This window comes from Diuraphis noxia, unplaced genomic scaffold, assembly GCF_037042655.1.
Source record: "Diuraphis noxia isolate RWA-SAM2 unplaced genomic scaffold, SU_Dnox_SAM2 contig0004, whole genome shotgun sequence".
NCBI lineage: Eukaryota > Metazoa > Arthropoda > Insecta > Hemiptera > Aphididae > Diuraphis > Diuraphis noxia.
The window spans coordinates 57,444,077-57,462,725 of record NW_028301714.1 but is presented as its reverse complement, the minus strand read 5'-3'; the positions used below and the strand labels follow the sequence as shown (position 1 = coordinate 57,462,725).

At 29.1% G+C, this 18,649-nt stretch overlaps 1 protein-coding gene across 1 annotated transcript in view; it reads left to right on the top strand.

The window, feature by feature from the left end:
- Abcd1 (ATP binding cassette subfamily D) overlaps window positions 1-18,407 on the top strand; it is a 57,023-nt gene extending 38,616 nt beyond the window's left edge. The window contains exons 3-11 of the mRNA XM_015518592.2: window positions 11,008-11,180; window positions 12,418-12,592; window positions 13,459-13,574; window positions 14,347-14,512; window positions 15,467-15,710; window positions 17,157-17,387; window positions 17,515-17,640; window positions 17,745-17,814; window positions 17,891-18,407. Coding sequence (XP_015374078.1) covers window positions 11,008-11,180; window positions 12,418-12,592; window positions 13,459-13,574; window positions 14,347-14,512; window positions 15,467-15,710; window positions 17,157-17,387; window positions 17,515-17,640; window positions 17,745-17,814; window positions 17,891-17,956 — 1,367 coding nt within the window. The 3' untranslated portion in view covers window positions 17,957-18,407. The remainder of the gene's footprint in view (window positions 1-11,007; window positions 11,181-12,417; window positions 12,593-13,458; window positions 13,575-14,346; window positions 14,513-15,466; window positions 15,711-17,156; window positions 17,388-17,514; window positions 17,641-17,744; window positions 17,815-17,890) is intronic.
- The last annotated feature ends 242 nt before the right edge of the window (window positions 18,408-18,649 follow it).

Below are 18,649 nucleotides of genomic sequence, written 5' to 3'. Positions count from 1 at the left end.
TATATTCGTAAGAACCTATATACTATAAATGAAATAATTTACATAATTAATATACGGTTTGTAATTGCTATTCGATTATCGTATTGATTACTTTAGAATAAAATGTAATAAAAAAAAAAGACATATTTATATGAAATTAATTTCGTGGGAATCAAGTGATTTCTTATTTAGTTTCCTCCGATAACTAACAGTATCATAATAATATGTCATGTGTAAATAATTGTAATTTTACTGAAATATTTTTCGTGCATGATAAGAATAAGAATAATATATTATAACGGCCAAACCTAACGAGTAAATAAAAAAAAATCTAATGATTAATATCATTGATATTATGTAGGTAAATATCAAGTCAGAGTTTTAATAAGGAAATCAATCGAACTACAAAAAAAAAGAAATGAATTCGTTTTTATCTAAATGCAAAAAAAATGTCTAATATATAATATTAATATAAGATAAACAAACTTTATGTAACAATTTAAATTTAAAAAAAATTATTTTTCAGAGAAATTCTTACAGACATCATAATTATTGATTCATGCGAATAAAATGTTATATATATATATAAAATACTCTGTAACGACACGCCTATAAGACTTTAACAACTTATTCCCTACTGCAATAAAGGTTTAAAAAAATAGATCTGACTATCTGAGACACAATAAGAAACCCTTTGGTTTAACACATTGCAAGTTTAAAGAAACCTTTCAACGTATTATATATAACTGTATTTAACAATTGAACTTCGATGTAAAAAAATATATATAATACTATTTGCTTACATGCAGGTACGTAACTATTTACGTATAATAGGCAATAGGAACTTGCCTATAACTACAAAATGTTGTATAGTACACTTATTATACACTATTTCTATCATATTATCACCGAGGCAAATGATTGTTTTGTGATGGAAATTTTTCATTGAATTCTGAATTTCTGAATATGTTTACAATTATGATATTATGCTAAAAGACTAAAAAGAAACAACTTATTTTTGACTACCATTTATTTTTATATAATAATAATGAGTAATGATTATAAAAAAATAAATAATTGTAAACCTTTAGGTAATTTAAAATAAATATATACTAAAATGTTGTAAAATTATTTATTATATTTATTATTATATAATTGTATCTTACTAAAATGTAACTCTATAGTGGCCCGTGTTGTCGAAGCGGAAATTTATTTGTGTAAATTTCAAGATCAATAAAAAATAAATAAATAAATAAATAAATATAGACTTTTTCTAAGGACATTTTATACCATTTACCAAATCTCATCAACTAATATGAAAAATGAAAAAGTCATTCACAATTAGATCTTAACGTATTTTTAATAATACCATTGATAACTAGGTCACTATCGTACCTATACTTACCTATCTATTAAAAATAAATAAAAATATGATAATTACACGACCATTGAACTTTCACATGTCGTTATTTTTTAGCACTCTTCAGTGTTTATACACTGCCAAAATGATATAAATACACACTCGTTTATAAAGTCTAAACTTCTGGGCATACATAATATATATATATATATATATATAATATATAAATACAGCCTCAGTGTCGTGTAAAACATGTTTTTCGGGTGAGGCCCAGCGACATTTTCTCCGCCTATACCTATATTCTATGTGAAGTTACCTACCACTTACGACCCCCCTAATGATCTATCAATTTACTTGTTTTAGTTTTAGTATTATTCCAAGTGTTATTATCTTTATATGTATATTATTTAAACGTGTATGAGTCATTGAATATTTTTAATTATAGCTAGGTACATAATTTGAACAAGTCCATCTCATTATAGCTTTATGGTAGAGTAATGATAGGTATTTTTATTCGTAAACTGTTTCATTTTAATAAACAATCGTTGCACTCGATCGCTGTCATTCGCAGACTACAGAAATTTTGCGAAAAAACCCCTAAACACAACAAAAATTGCAACATTATAAAATACTTCCAAACATGCAATAACAGTCGAATGTGGACAAATTTATTAATATATTATATTATGTAACAGCTGGATTAGCCCCATCCATAGTTTTATATGTATAATAATTGTTCAAAAGTAGGTAGACATTTTCCTATTGTACTTGTGTTATTGAATAGACATTTATTATAATTTAGTAAATATTTTAATTATTTCATATCCACGATACTAAACAACCTGATAACCTGTGTTTTAAATCAAAGACTTATTAGATCATTTTTATGTCTATATGACTATATGATATAAATACTTATGGAAATACATAGCTTAAACACTTATGTACGTCGTGATGGCGTAATATACTCTCTGAATCTCCGACAGCTAAATTCCTCTGAAGTTACTGATAGTAAGTGGCTCCTCTACCTAACCGGGGATAAGCATCTCACATTTTTTTTTCATATATTATCTCTGTACGTTGTAAAAAATAATGGCTATTTAATCCGTTCGTGTACAACTAATCGATTTTTATTTTTATAAATAATAAAACAAACGGCATGGTTCGATCCCCTGCCAACGAAAACATTTTTGCACCATTTTTTATTTATTTATTTATTTTATTATTTGCTTGCTTATAATTGACATAAAATATTACAATTTATTCATTGCTTACTACTTAGTCATCATATTGATTCAATTATTGATTTATTATCTGTGTAAAAATTATTTCATAACTAGTTATACAGGGTGTCTCACAGAGATCTGACATTCTGACAAATGAAATAACATTTGTTCTAATCAATATTTAAAAAAAAATTTCTTTTAAATATAATTCATAGACACTTGCGCTCCATTTTTAGAATACATTTTTTATTTATTGATACTGAAAATAAAAAACTTAAAAATTTATAAAATTTTTTTTCGAAATATTCAATATAGCCAATTTGTAAACCTGATTTAAAAAAAAATTCATATGGTAAAAACACTTATATAAGTCAAATAGCTGATTTTTTTTTTTTAAATATCAATATTTTCGTTAAGTAAATTACGATCTAGTTTATGTTAGAAACCTTGTAATTTCAAATAATAATAAAGTTTTAAAAAAATATTTTATAAGAACATTTTTAAATAAGTGCATGTTAAAATATAATTTTTTTTTTTATTGTATTTATTTTAGTAATATGTGATGTATAAACTATAAATTACTATAATTTACCTAACGAAAATATTGATATTTAAAAAAATTGTAAAAAATCAGCCTTTTGACTTAAATAAGTGTTTTTACCATGTACATTTTTCTAAAAATCAAATTTACAAATTGGCTATATTGAATATTTCGAAAAAAAATTTATCAATTTTTAAGTTTTTTATTTTCAGTATTAAAAAATAAAAAATGTATTCTAAAAATGTAGCGCAAATGTATCTATGGATTATATTTAAAAGAAATTAAAAAAAAATATTGATTAGAACAAAAGTTATTTCATTTGTCAGAATGTCAGATCTCTTTCGGACACTCTGTATATAGACTAGAACTTAGAAGTATAACACACTTACTGTTTGTTAGTTATGTTATAGACTATAGATAGTAGAACACAATAATAGTATAATCTATACTTTTACTATAGATTTTACCACGATACTAACATTTTCCATCACACTGTAGTACCTACTACACTGACTGCACCAGTGCATATTTTTATGTTCCATTGGCAAGATTAATGTGCATCAAGTGAAATTTTTATGTTTCACGTCAATGCACTACGCCAATTTTTTGCACCCAGTGCAATGATAAGTACCACAATACCGATTGAATATTTTATTATCGTTATATATCGGTGATAAACTGATAAGTATAGATTTAATGCTTCATTTACACTTGCACCAGCCCGCACTAGGACGATTATCAGTGAACTGTACTACTGCCACCTTGGTGCAAAAGTGCAGTATGGTGAAAAACGCTAAAATTTAAATGTACCTTCTACAATACAGTTATTAATCATAATAATTAGTTTATTACTTAAAAATTCATAACTTAATTTTTAATCTGCATGGTAAATTATATACAGTCCGTCCACCCCGAACACCGAACCATCGTTTTTGGTTGATGCATTACGAGCCTTAATAACACCCTTCGTCACACCACTATTGGTATTTTCATGTATTATGCCCTAACGTTGTCCGTTTGATTTAGTTATTACTAACGGCGTTATAATATAATATATAGCTCGTTTGTGGTTTATCCTTGGAACCTTTTCGCGTTTAAGGTGGGTTTCCACTACACGTGTTCGCGCAAATCCTTTGCTGTGATTGGTTGGTTGGGTTAGGTTACCAGTGGTAACTTACCACATGATTAACCACGTTACCGTGTTGTTGGACATCGTGTATTCCCACGTCACCGAAACCTAATTTGCCGAATCGACAAAGTGGGTATGAACCGTTGGACATAGCTGAACATTTTACGTGTACACGGCACACGCGCACACGCGTATAGTGGCCACCCGCCTTTAGATTAAATGATGATCGAATGAATGTTACACTTATTATCATATTATTTCTGTGGAAAATAAACCAATTCAGATTTATATCTAGACACGTCATAATAGCTCAAGAAATTTTTGTTTTTTGGACGAATATCGGAATATACGAGTATGTATATCAATATAATATCATACACAAAGAACCGAGCAGACACTTTATTAGTTTATTATTATTGTTATTTATTATATTACGAGTATGTGTTTATTATTATTATAAGGTTTGGATTTTGAAGTTATTTAGCATATTATATGATATATATTATATTTTTTTCTCATTAGGAACAGAGTATTACTGGAATAACCAGTATAATGTTGTCACTGCAGTATAGTACACAAAATCACCTTGACCTACTGTTTCAGGGATTACGCATATAAAACGGAACGAATAAATAATCTAATTGTATAATAAATATAAAAACCGATCGGGTTTTCACGTATGATATGATGTATGAGATAGCTCGTGATTCTTACCCGATATTTATTTATTTTTTCTACTTACCTTCCAAAATAATAGTTCTGAGGTGGTATATTATTAGGTGGTACTGAAGTTTGGCCAATCACCATGACACAACGAACGTATCTTTACAGCAGAAGTGTTATAATCATCATCGGTATAAAATAATAATATAATATATCTATCTATTGTACAATAATTAGGTATCGTCGTCGTCGATCGTTTGTAAATATATATTATTATATATATATTAAACGGGAATTGTAACTGCATAATCGGTTTTTTTTCACCGGAGATCCTTGAAAAAAGGTCCTTGTTATATCGGGACATGTATAATATATGTATACATATTATTCGTGACGTAGAAATGGTCGTAACTATCGATTACATTCGCTTTCGTACATTGAAGACAGACCTCAAGCGATGATCCATAGAAATATGTAATAATATAAACGTATAACAATAACATGCTGTATCCACCATGAACCATAATAATTATATAGTTATTGTTTTTATAGTCTCGACTTTACAGGGATGATATTTTGTTCAAGATAGACGGTTGTTAGATCGCATATAGGCATATAAGTAGGTACAATTACGGATGCTCAAAAACGAGAAGAATTTCCACGAACAATATATACATATTATATAGGTTAATATTATAAACGTATAAATATTTTTTTCACTTTTCTCTTCTTTTATTAGGAAAATTTACAGTCTGTATTTGTTAACACAATATGTAAAAAAGATAATTTACATAAATATTATATTGTTGCACATATTAATATAAAACAACACACGAAACACAATATGAGGAAGTCATCCAGTGTTGAAACCCATCTGACATACATTTTTTTTTCAAATTTCTAAGATTCAATCAATTTATTAAAATACTTAGATTGGTACATAATCTAAAATCCATTTTTATAGTTATAATCACCTATAATCTATAATCCATATGTATACATTATTTCTTTGAAATATTATATATGTATTTAGTGTGATTTGTGGCTTGTTTCCCCCGGATTAACTCCTTGACCACCTTGAATCCACTCCTGATCAACTCATAAACATAAGGGTGGAAATAATAAAATATATATTAGGATTGTGTGCAACTTACATTTTCTAAAAAAGTTAAAAATACTTTTCCAAATAATGAGTGTTCATACTGTTAAAATCTAGTTTAGATCAAAAACCGCTTCTAAAACAACCAAAGTCCTGTCAGATGTTCCAAAAGGTGGTCTTCTATCCCCACTGCTTTTCATCTTATTTATAAATATTGTTTTGAAATTTGTAAACTTTTACTATTTTCCGATGATATGAAAATATTCTTGCCAATTCAATGATACTATACTTCTCTGCAACATTATTTGGATCAATTTTATACCTGGTGTTCATTAAATGGCATGTCTTTAAATACCTCTAAATGTGTTTGCACATCCTTTAATCGTTCTAGATTCGTATTAACTGTAAGTATATTATTGAAGGCATTTCTTTAGAATCTGTCAGTCAAATTCGAGATCTAGGTATTATCCTTTAATGCTTATATGTTAATTCAATTTATGGTAAAAGTCTACGAGTTTTAGAGTTCATTAAACGCATCTGCTCTAAGTTTAATGATGTTTCATGTATGAAGGTACTGTATTGTTCACTAGTAAGATCATTACTCGAATACGGCACAGTTTTGTGGAATCCAATAATTTTAATTATTAAATCAAAAAAATTCAGAAACATTTTCTGCCATTTTCTGATTTTAAAACTAAATATACTTTTCATAGCATGAATGATATTGCGAATTTTGCGGGCTTCAAGTCACTGAAATCAAGACAAATTATGTTTGATGTAACTTTTATTTATAAAATCTTGAATGGTGTTATCAACTGCTCTGAGTTTTTACGAAAAATTGGTCTTAAGATACTCTCTTTTATCTCTAGATTTAACCTTTCTTTTTCAATACCTCATTTTAATAACAACTACTTAAGTAGTCCGTAGTAAAAATAGTCCGGTATGTCGCCTACCAATTACTTGTACTCGTAAAAATTTATCATTATTCAAGACGACAGTATTATGATGATAGGGTATTATATTATGTGTGATGTTTGGTGCTAAATCTTGTGATATGAACAGATACTTATAAATATGAAAATATATAAGAAACTAGATAGTCCCTTTTTTATGTTATTAAGAATGGGATAGTTCCCTAGTGATATCGAGTAAATTGAATGATATGGATAACTTGTAATCGGCACTCGTAGAATGATAATGATTAATGAATAGACACGTCTTATTACTCTTATAAAATCTGATCTCAACATTTTGAAGTCAAATATGTTCATGGTCACGTCGATTATAATATGATAATATAAAATTATAATCACAATCTAATGACATACGAGTATACAACTTAAAATATGTATATTTAAATTCAAACAATATATAAGTAATTCAAATAACTTACTGTTTAGAACGAATATAGGACCTATACAGAGTGTTCCACGGAGATCTGACATTCTGACAAATAAAATAACTTTTGTTCTAATCAATGTTTAAAAAATTGTTTTTAAATATAATGCATAGACCTTTGCGCTACATTTTTTATACTAAAAATAAAAAAATAAAAATTGATAAAAATATTCGAAACATTGAATATAGCCAATTCGTAAAAATTACTTTGAGAAAAATTTATATGGTAAAAAAATGTATTCAAATCAAATGGCTGATTTTTTGCAATTTTTTTTAATACAAATATTTTCGTTAAGTAATTTACGGTGTGGTAGTTTATGTCAGAAATATTATAATTTCAAAAAATATAAATTTATCTAGAAACATACAATATTCAAAGATATTTATTGGAACAAAAGTTATTTCATTTGTAAGAATGTCAGATCTCCGTGGAACACTCATCTGTATATAGAAACAAAAATAAACTCTTCTAAAAAATGTAGGACCTTAGGGTTGTTGTAGAAGGAGGTGGGTTGTTAAAAATTTTAATTATTTAAATAAATTGATATTCCATCATTGTATTTGGAAAAACTATACTGGAAGTGCATCTGTAAACCACAACTATACAAAGTACATGAACATTGCGCATTGATACCTTTCACCGTGTGCGTTAAGATATAATAATAAAAAGTAGGTCAGCATTTCGGTGATGAATGTTTGTCGATCGTCCCTTCGGTCCTCGGACAGGATATTGTAAATTTGCTGTATTCGATTTGAATGCAATGATTGCATTCGATAAAAAACGATTCGAGTGGACGATGGAATCTTTTTTATTTAATTTTATTCGTTTCTATGGTTATAAGCAAAGCGTTATAAGAACAGCTTAAGAACGATTTATATAAATAGGCAATTAATATAATTATAATTATAATTTATAATTTATAAAAATGAAAAAGAAAAAAGAAAAGGCCCAAAGGTCGCTCAAATGTTTTACTATGTCTAGGTAAGGCTAATATAATTAAACAACCCAAATTTCAAATTTTTACGAATGTTTTTAACCGAATTACAACAAAAAAACCTTAAAATTAAAATGTCTATAAATAGCTCAAAAATTGCTAGAATTTTCCGAATTTTAAACCGTAAGAAACAAAAAACATCTCTCGTAATTTTTCATTTTAAAGTAATATTTCTGGTAGAAAACGTCGTCCTCGTCTGTAATTATTTTATATTATAAAATCGTGAAATCATACGTTTTTCTCCTTTAACCGCTTTTATTTCGAGTACCGATTAGAAAATCGAAAAATGACCTCTCTAAAGTACCAACTCAAGAACATTATCTTTCAGAAAAAATGCTACATTTGATACTTTTGAGCAAGTTTAGACGGAGAAAAAGTGTTTATTTACAGAATAAAAAATAAATAAACATCATTGTAAAACCAATACATTCCTCGCTCCGCTCAGAATTTAAAATTAAAAAATATTGTTTCGCTTGTGTGGAAAAGCTACGCATAACAATCGCAACGGTTAGGCCTTCAATACGTTGGTTTATCGTCTAAATAATTTAATTCTCTGATTTCGTTATTCGTCAATTATTATTTAAAAATGCAGTAGAACTAAATTATAACGATGTGTCGATGTATAGTGTTCCTATTTAATAATATTATATAGAAATATCTTCTTATCAAATACTTAATATAAATTCAGTATTATATTTTTTATATACTTACAATTCATTGTACATGCACTGCATTGTCATGTACTATAAATTTGTTTATGTCTTTTATTATTTCCTTATAACGATAGGTAACGTTAGAATTATATTGGTAAAAGTGATAAATTGATACGACGTACGTAAAGATGGTGTTTATGAATGAGAATGTATAGTTTCAACTGTTTCAAGTGTGAACTATAAATTGCACATACATAATATGAAAATTTACAAACATTAAGATTTTATTTAAACTTACACGACATTGTACCATAAGCACTACTATTAAATAGTTGTTTTAATATACATTTCACAACTTTTTATTATCTATAATAATTATTCGCAGTAAATTATATAGTTGTACTGAATAGGAGTATAATATCATGTATCACCTATATATCAAAACTCATTTAGACTTATAAGAAAGATACTCAATATGTATATATAGTTATAGTATTTATACACATCCGAAAGCAATAATATTATTATTATACATTCACGCGCATAACGAACCACAATATTATTTCAATATCGTTAAATTAAAATAATATTATCTGATATTAAAACCGTCGTATGATACCAAGCAGTTGCAGCATGCATAATCATTTTTTGAAAATTATTCTGTAGATAATTTGAAGTAACAATATTTTCGAAAAATAATACGTTTAACTATCTTTGTTCATATCTACCATATTTTTTTTATTTCTTTATTATTTTGAAATATAATTGGTATATTATTTTAATTCTGTGTCCTGAAACAGAAAATTTTCTAGTGACTCAATTAATTTGATTTTTATAAACTGAAATTCTCGGGAAATTATTCTGTTTTGGAATATGAGATCAAAAATGTATGTTAAATGTTGTATAAGTATTTTGGCGACGTTTCTCATTGTTTCTATCCGCGTGGTATATTATTAACCATGGTATTTTTTTTACTTTGTATAAGTATTATATTATATCATATACGTAATTTAGGGATAAAAACAAAAAAATATGAACTAAATAAATATAGTAATTTATAAGTTTCTAGAACATACTATACAAGTGAATTCAATACTAAAACCTTACGACAGAAAATTGTCCATGCGTGTATCCAATGAAAGAGAAAGTTTCGAGACACAGCGCAGGTCGTGGGATCATCTAGTGCTATAGATATATTATGATAAATGATTCGAATAGTCGGGCACTACCTAACTATACCTCCACAAAAGCGTTTTGCTTACTTACTTGTACTTACTAACCGTTTATAACATTGTATTATTATTACGAGGCATGCTCATTGCTCGTCTACTGCACCTGAAGCCAGCCAAATAAAAATGAAAACTTTACGCATTTCCGGCACGTAGTCGAATTACGGAAAAAACAATGTACGTAATTAAATGTTTTCGAACGTCCGTATATTATTATTATAATCAACGTATACAAAAGTGTACACTGAAAATGATAATTATATTATTGTGAAATTCCAACATCAGACAACTTTATATTGTATCTGCATTTTGCACGCCAATTTTATTTTAACCGTATCGAACTTTGGTTAATAAAAGTAATAAAACGCCAAACACATTTAAAAAACCAACGATAAAAATTTAATGCTGTATGCGACCTGGCTTGAAACCGTAACTATTAAAAAAATCGATCATGCGTGTTTGTTTAGACGTATTCAAATATTATTTTATAGGTATACTTAAAATATAGAATTAGAAAAAAGCTTACCATTTTTGGGATCGTGTTTGTAAAGCTTTGTGGTAAACATATTTGGCTCGACATGTCAAACCCCGTTATAAAGGTTAAATGTCCTATTTTACCCGTTGGATCTTTCGTCAATACTGTAAAATATCATACTGTATCATACATATAATATGTCATATTTAGTAAAAATAGAATGTTTTAATCTAACGTCTTAATTTATCCTGTCGTTTCAGGACCCTTATTGGCCATCGTCGTCATCAGCATCACCGGGCAGATACTGAGAATGCTGTCACCAAAATTCGGTTCCTTAGTCGCTGTGGAAGCAGACAGGAAGGCTTACCTACGTCACATTCATTCCAGGGTCATCACGAATGCCGAAGAGATCGCGTTTTACGGGGGTCACAAGGTAAAAAACAATAATTCATTCCGTAATTGTAAACAGCGTAATAGTACTATAAAAATATGTACTCGTATCTTTTAAAAAAATGCTCCTAATATTTATAATAATAAATAACCATATTTCGAAAAATCTTGACATTTCAAATAATATATTCGAATTGTTTTAGAGCTGTTTTTTTTTTATTCGAATACCTATGTATTTGGATTGGAAAATAATAGTGTTTTTTTGTTTTGCACGATTGCACTTACCTACTTATAATATATGTTTATGCATATATATATATATATATATATATTTACGCTGCAATGTGCTGTAATACTTAATAGTAATAATAAAACGAATGTGTTCACAGCTACAGCACAATTGTCGGGTATAAAATGTATACATACTTACGATCGATCTTATTAATTAAACGCAAAACATTATATTATAATATCGTTCTGCAGTGGCTAGCCTTGACACAGGACGAATGACGATTATTCAGCAGTGCTGTATGGTAATCTGACGCGGGTTATCGAACCCCGGCCGATTTCATACTAAAAGTATTAAAAGATAATAAGGTTCCTAAATATATTAAAATTATTACATGTATACCTACAATAATAACTTCAACGTTTACGCGAAATGTGCCATTATTAAAATTATTAAAATATATCTATGGTGTAAACGAGTTTTTGACGGTTTTTAATATCCCTATTATACTGTCATTTGGGTGAAGGTCGCCGGGTACATATTATTTTTAAATGAGAATAAACAACCGCCCTGGTTTTCAAATAAAAAAAAAACGAATAAAGTTTAATATACGTTTCAAGTTCCTAAGTTATGGCTTTAAAAATAACAATATCATATATTTTTCTATGCGATGAACATAAATATTTTGAATTTTGAAGAAGAAATAAGAATAATCAGTAAAGAATTGATAATTGAAATCCATTTATTACTCAACCTGTTCATTTGACTTCCTCAAGATTATTATTATCTTGCATGTAACAGAATAAATTATGCTTTTTAGTTTACATTATACACAGATTCTTATTATTTTTAACATCTGATATTCTGGTATAATGAATATCGATAGTGACCACTAAGAAAAATGTGAACTTAATAAATTATTGTTGTTGTTTCTTTTCTCAGCACATATTTGTAGTTTTAGTGAATGTAATATAATTTAAATTAACTTTTTCATAAGATCGTTTTGGCGATCAATTTTAACACACTTTTCGTTATTATTTTCTGGTTACAGGTGGAGATGATACATTTGCAAAACGCCTATCAGTCGTTGGTCCGACACATGAACGCGATTTTCTCACAAAGATTGTGGTACGTGGTCCTAGAACAGTTCCTCATGAAATACGTATGGAGCGGAACCGGAATGGTCGTCGTGTCGTTACCGATAATAACTAGCTCAAGAGTAGCAGGTAACGTACCGGAGTGGCGATTACGCACACAAATCCCCAATGTCATAAGATATCCACATTATAGATAAAATTAAAAGTCGTAACCGGCTTATATTGTATCTATGTATACCTATTACCTAACTTATTTAACTACACAAAAAAAATCACGTCAACAAACTAGTCCAAAAATATCGCAATTACCAAACAGTCCATTCAGGTCTGGGGTTCATCGGAGCAGCGTGTGCAGAAATACGAACTACCAATAATAATATCATGATTTAATGACTCTTTTTTAAGTTGTTGACAGAACACGATTTCGTGTAATTATCTATTAAACAACGTCCCACGCAGAATTATTTTAAAGTTTTAAACATTTTAATGAGGCGTCAGACGACTGTAAAAAAAAATGTGTAATTTTACGAAAAACATCCATTTCATAAGTCAATGACCAATGTTTGTATAGTAGAAATACATTAAAAGTATTTAAAAATTTCTAATTTGTCCTAATAAAATGGTCATAAAAGTAAAATATCTAAAAAATCAATATTATAAAAAGTTTATCGATTTTTATTTTGAAAAAACACAGTGTCAGCACTGCAGTCATGAAAATATTATATTGAAATGTTATGAAAATACAAATACAAAATCATTTCATTAAGTGCAAGAGTAGATTAAGTTGGGTCGGAACTTATACAAAAATGACTGGATTATCTATGTCATACTCTAATTTTAATACACTGCCGGGTATTTAGCGTAATATCGATTTCTCATTTAAAACACTATTCAGTACCTACAACAATTGATTATAAATAGTTACTGTCTGTGTTTATAATCAATTTTACTGTGTCATTGGCACACGCATTTACCATACTGTTTGTCACTTTCAGAACTCAACGATTCTCCCGACGGAGGAGTTAGCGAGCGGACTCAATACCTGACCACGGCAAGAAACCTGTTGGCTTCTGGGGCTGATGCCATCGAGAGATTAATGACTTCGTATAAGGTATATATTAATATTTTATTCTTCTTATAAAATAAAATATTAAACTGCAATCGTCGAATGCCTAAAAATTTAGTACATACCTACCTATGGAACTATATTAATGATATTCTGCGTGGTTCAGAACTTGTAGTTATAACAAGTGCATAATATTATATTATACCCTCAAAAATAAATTATAATATGCACAACAAAATACGCTTTTGATTAATGTAAGAAAAAGGTTTTTTTGTTAGGATATGAGTGAAATACGAGTTAGTATTATAAATTATAATGATACTAGGTCATGAAACAATTAACTAAAGTTATCTGCAGTTGACTCATCATTTTCTGTGATGATAAATAAACAAAAGTCATTTTTGATCACAATATCATATTATTGTTTTTATTATGGATTCCCTCGATAAATGACACGGAAAATAATAATGATTTTTACGGACGACAAATTCATCATTATAATTTTAAGACCTTCGGATTTAAATAGGTTATCTAGCCGATAAACATTTAATTCGTTTTTTTTCCTACTAGCCCCTAATAAAATGGACCAAAGCCAAGTCAAAAAAAAAATAAAAACCATGAAAAGTATGACATTTTTAAATTATGTGTACTGGCCTTAAAATTATCCATCCTTGCACTCCTTCATTTTATGTTTAATTTCATCAGACGATACGGATATGAGACTGAGCGACTGCTATATTATTATTACGAGTCTCTAGCTTCGAGGATGATGACGTAACAACTAATAGATTTTCTTTTTTACTTTATATTTATATAGGAAATTGTTGAGCTCGCCGGCTACACGTACAGAGTAGGCGTCATGCTTGACGTGTTCAATGACGTCAGCAAGTGTAAGTACCGCCGAAACGGTTTGGCCAGCGGTAAAGTACTCAAGACGTTACCGAAATTGCACTACAACAAGGATGGACAACTCGTGATTAGAGGTAAATCGCTATTTCGGCGCTTGATTATGAACAGACAAATAATAATAATAGCAACGTAACAATAATAATATATTGCGGCGACCGATCCGATTGTTTTTCACTTCGGGAAGGTAGTCGATACTCCACCTAGGAAATAATTGTTAGTTCCACGCGTTTTACGGGAAATGACGATGTGACGGTAGGTATTTACTTTTTCTTCGTATTATTCGTCTTAACTCGTTTTCGCACCAAACGAGACTGAAGTGGTGTGTTTGACTACCGCCGATTATCTGATAGAAACTTATGCCGCTACTATAATATATTATTATTATTATTATTATTCATCAATTGAATATCGGTTGTATCAGCTAGTTTTCCGGTGCATTAAAAATCGCAACAAAAATTTTGAAATTTCAGTAATCATCTAGACATTCTAGACTGCGATATTTAATAAATAATTTTTTAAATAATGAAAGAGTATAGTGAATTAGGTAGATTATAAGTAAGAGTATTTAAATTTTTGTTATAGTATATAATAAAATATGATATATATTGAAACAATTATAGTTTATGGATATCGTTGTGGAAGAGGGCTACCTTTAATAGATATTAACATTGCCGAAAAAAATCCTCTCGAGCTTCAGTTTTTTTTCTTCATATTTTTAACATCAACATTATTATTATACATGAAAGGAATAATTAAGTCGTAAAATTAGCTTAAAATAAAATTAAAAAATGAATGTTATTTAATATGACAAAAAAATACAAGGAGTTGATCAATTATGGATAACGTATAGGGGCAAGATTTTCATATTTTTATATATTGGATTTAGCCCCATTCTCGTCCAAACATTGGGAATGCCACGCTATTTATGCTGACCAAATTATAAAAAAAAGACATCGTGAAGCCACCATTATATTAAAATATCTCAATGTAAACAATACATTATATTGACTTTGGCGCATTGTTTACAGGCGTCGTGAAAAATAGTCCAGACGGCAGCATATCGCTTTACGATGTGCCCATAGTGACGCCTAACAACGACGTGGTCGTGTCCAGCCTGACAATGACAATGAAGCCGGGTGAACATCTGCTAATCACCGGCCCCAACGGATGCGGTAAATCGTCTCTGTTCCGGGTCCTAAGTGGATTGTGGCCAGTCTACGCTGGCACCCTAATCAGGCCGCCTAACTGTTGCATGTTTTACATACCCCAAAGGTATAATATTAATACACCTACCTGTTGATAAAAAATATAATAACAATATTTTAATATGTACAGAACGTGATATACGGATACTAAACTTTAATACGTTTGTTGTAGACAGTGCTGCTGCTGGGTGCTGCTGCTGCTTTGACTGACTGTCCGGGCAGTAGTATGTTTAATGATTTATCAATGCGATGTATATTGTAGTTCTTAATGGGTAGTACTGACGGGTTTTAAGAGAAATGGCTCAATAATTATAAAAATATGTGGCTATAGGCACATAGTATATACTTCTTTTCAAGAGATACGAATAACGTCTAATCTTCTTGCATTGATAAATTGTTTTAATTATGCAACGGTTTTGAACAAATTGTCTAATGACTCATGATAAGGAATAAGAAAATATGCATTTAATTTTATTAAGAAGTGCTAAAAATATAACACAAATTTAACAAAAATATATAATGAAATTATCAATAATATTCAAACTATCATAGGGTGAATGATTTACACCAAACTTCCACTGATTTTAAAACGTTTTAAAGAACAAAATATAAGTGACTTTTATGCGACCAATATAAATTAAATAATTTTTGTCAAATTTCAGCACTTTTAGAAGACTTACTTTAGCTTCTTAAACACAAAGTTTAAAATTTAACTAGTTGACCAGTTTTATATGATGCAGAATATAACCTTTTTACATTATTTTTGTTTAAATATACCACATATTATGTTATTATGTAATGTGCATTTATTATATTTATAATTCAAATTTTAAATGTGGCTGTATTTAATCATGTACAGATATAAATATAACTAACCACATTTTAAGTAACGCTGTAACATTCAAAATTTAACTTTATCGCAATAGGTATTATAATATATGTCTTGCGAAGTAATCCGTTTCTCTCTACGATCAGCTGCAAGTTACGATTGATGTATTTTATACCTACGATTTATGTCCATTGGCCCTCTAACTAGTATTACGATCTGTCTTTAGTTTGAAAATGAGAATATTGTGTACATCATATATTTTATATTTTTATTACTATATTACGATTTTATTTAATATTTAAAATTAAAAAAAAATCAATATGACTCTTATCAACCAAACGTATTGTATATACCTGGAAAAAAGCTCACATGTTATTCACAGTAGTTCAATTGTATATACTTACAACATTGGATTTAATATGTCTCGATGACATTTCTCATAGAATTAACGTACAAAGAAAAAAATCTAAACCTAACTTATTGAGCTTCTCACAAAAATTGTCCAGTTTTATAATTTAAATCATTAAACGTATATTGTTCAGTAATTGATCAATTATTGTTATACTTTCCAGTTGACATTTCGTGTAACAATATATTATGATATTCATTTAGTGCATTGCGTTCGATCACCAGAACCGTTTTAAATACATAATCAATGAAACCGTGACATGTGCATTTTTTCAGGCCGTATATGACAATAGGCAGCCTAAAAGAACAAATAATTTACCCGGACACTCTTTCGGACATGCTGATCAAAGGCATTACCGAACAAGACTTGGAGGCGTGCTTGGCCCAAGTCCACTTGTCCCATCTGGTACAGAGGGAAGGCGGCTGGGACGCGACTGCCGACTGGAAAGACGTCCTGTCCGGTGGCGAAAAACAGAGGATGGCGTTTGCTAGAATCTTTTACCACAAGTGAGCATCACGGTGCAATTTCTCGAAATGCAACCGTTCGATGATCCGACCCTTATTCTCGAATCCGACACAAAAAAATCACAACTATAATATTATATTAAATTATGACTGTTACTTACATTTTCAGACCATCGTTTGCCCTGCTGGATGAGTGTACCAGTGCCGTGAGCATAGACGTCGAAAGTGACATGTATCAGTCGGCTAAGGACTCCGGTATCACACTACTCACCATCACTCACAGGCCGTCACTATGGTGAGCAGCAACTTACTATGCTTCATCATGATACCTATTTATTATTACATGATTCGACCATCGTTTCGACAAAAACATTGATTTACTCGTCGTTTTTGTTTCAGGAAATTCCATTCGCACATATTGCAATTTGACGGTGAAGGAGGATGGAAAATTTCAACACTGGGACAAAAGGTAATGGTGTGCATATAACTGGCTTGTCTGTGAACACAGTATTAATTATTCCATCGTTTATTTTTTGAATTTCCAGGAAAAAGATACCGGTGTATTAGCGATCGAACAACCGAAAGATAAATTAGTGAACGGAATTTCTTAGTGAGAAAATCAAAAACTATGAAAACATATCTTGCCAACCTTTAAATTTAAATGAAAACTATGTGATTATTAATTTAACGATGTATAAGTTTGATTATTTTTAAAATGTATGTCCATACCGATCTGCGTAGGTACGTGTTTTTTTCTTCATCGATTTGTATTATAAATCTAAAATGGAGAACAGAATAATATGTATTTCGATATTATTATTATTATGTATAAAATATAAATAAGAATAGGTTTTAATAATATAATGTGTATTATTTTTCATAGATTTACTGAATTTCTAATTGTTTTTGTAATATATAAATTGTATAGGTGTGAATCAATTAATGTATTGTGTAGGTATTACATTATCATCTACGTACACATCAGAACTATTTTGTGTTATATAGTTATATATAATGTTAAAAAAATGACGAATAAAACTTTGAATTATTGTTACAAACTTTTATTTTAACATTGTGGTATTCAAATATCTGTATTTTCAATAATTATAAGATAAGACATTTTATTATATATACAATACATCAATACACGACAATAATTATTCATCACAGGGCTCGGATTAAAAAAAAAACCGAGAAAATTCCTCTGATGATGTAAATAATATTATGTAGGTTCGAGTGTCCTTTTTGTCATTGATTAGGTTACTATAATAGTTCAATGGCTGAGTTAAATTTGATTTAAGGAC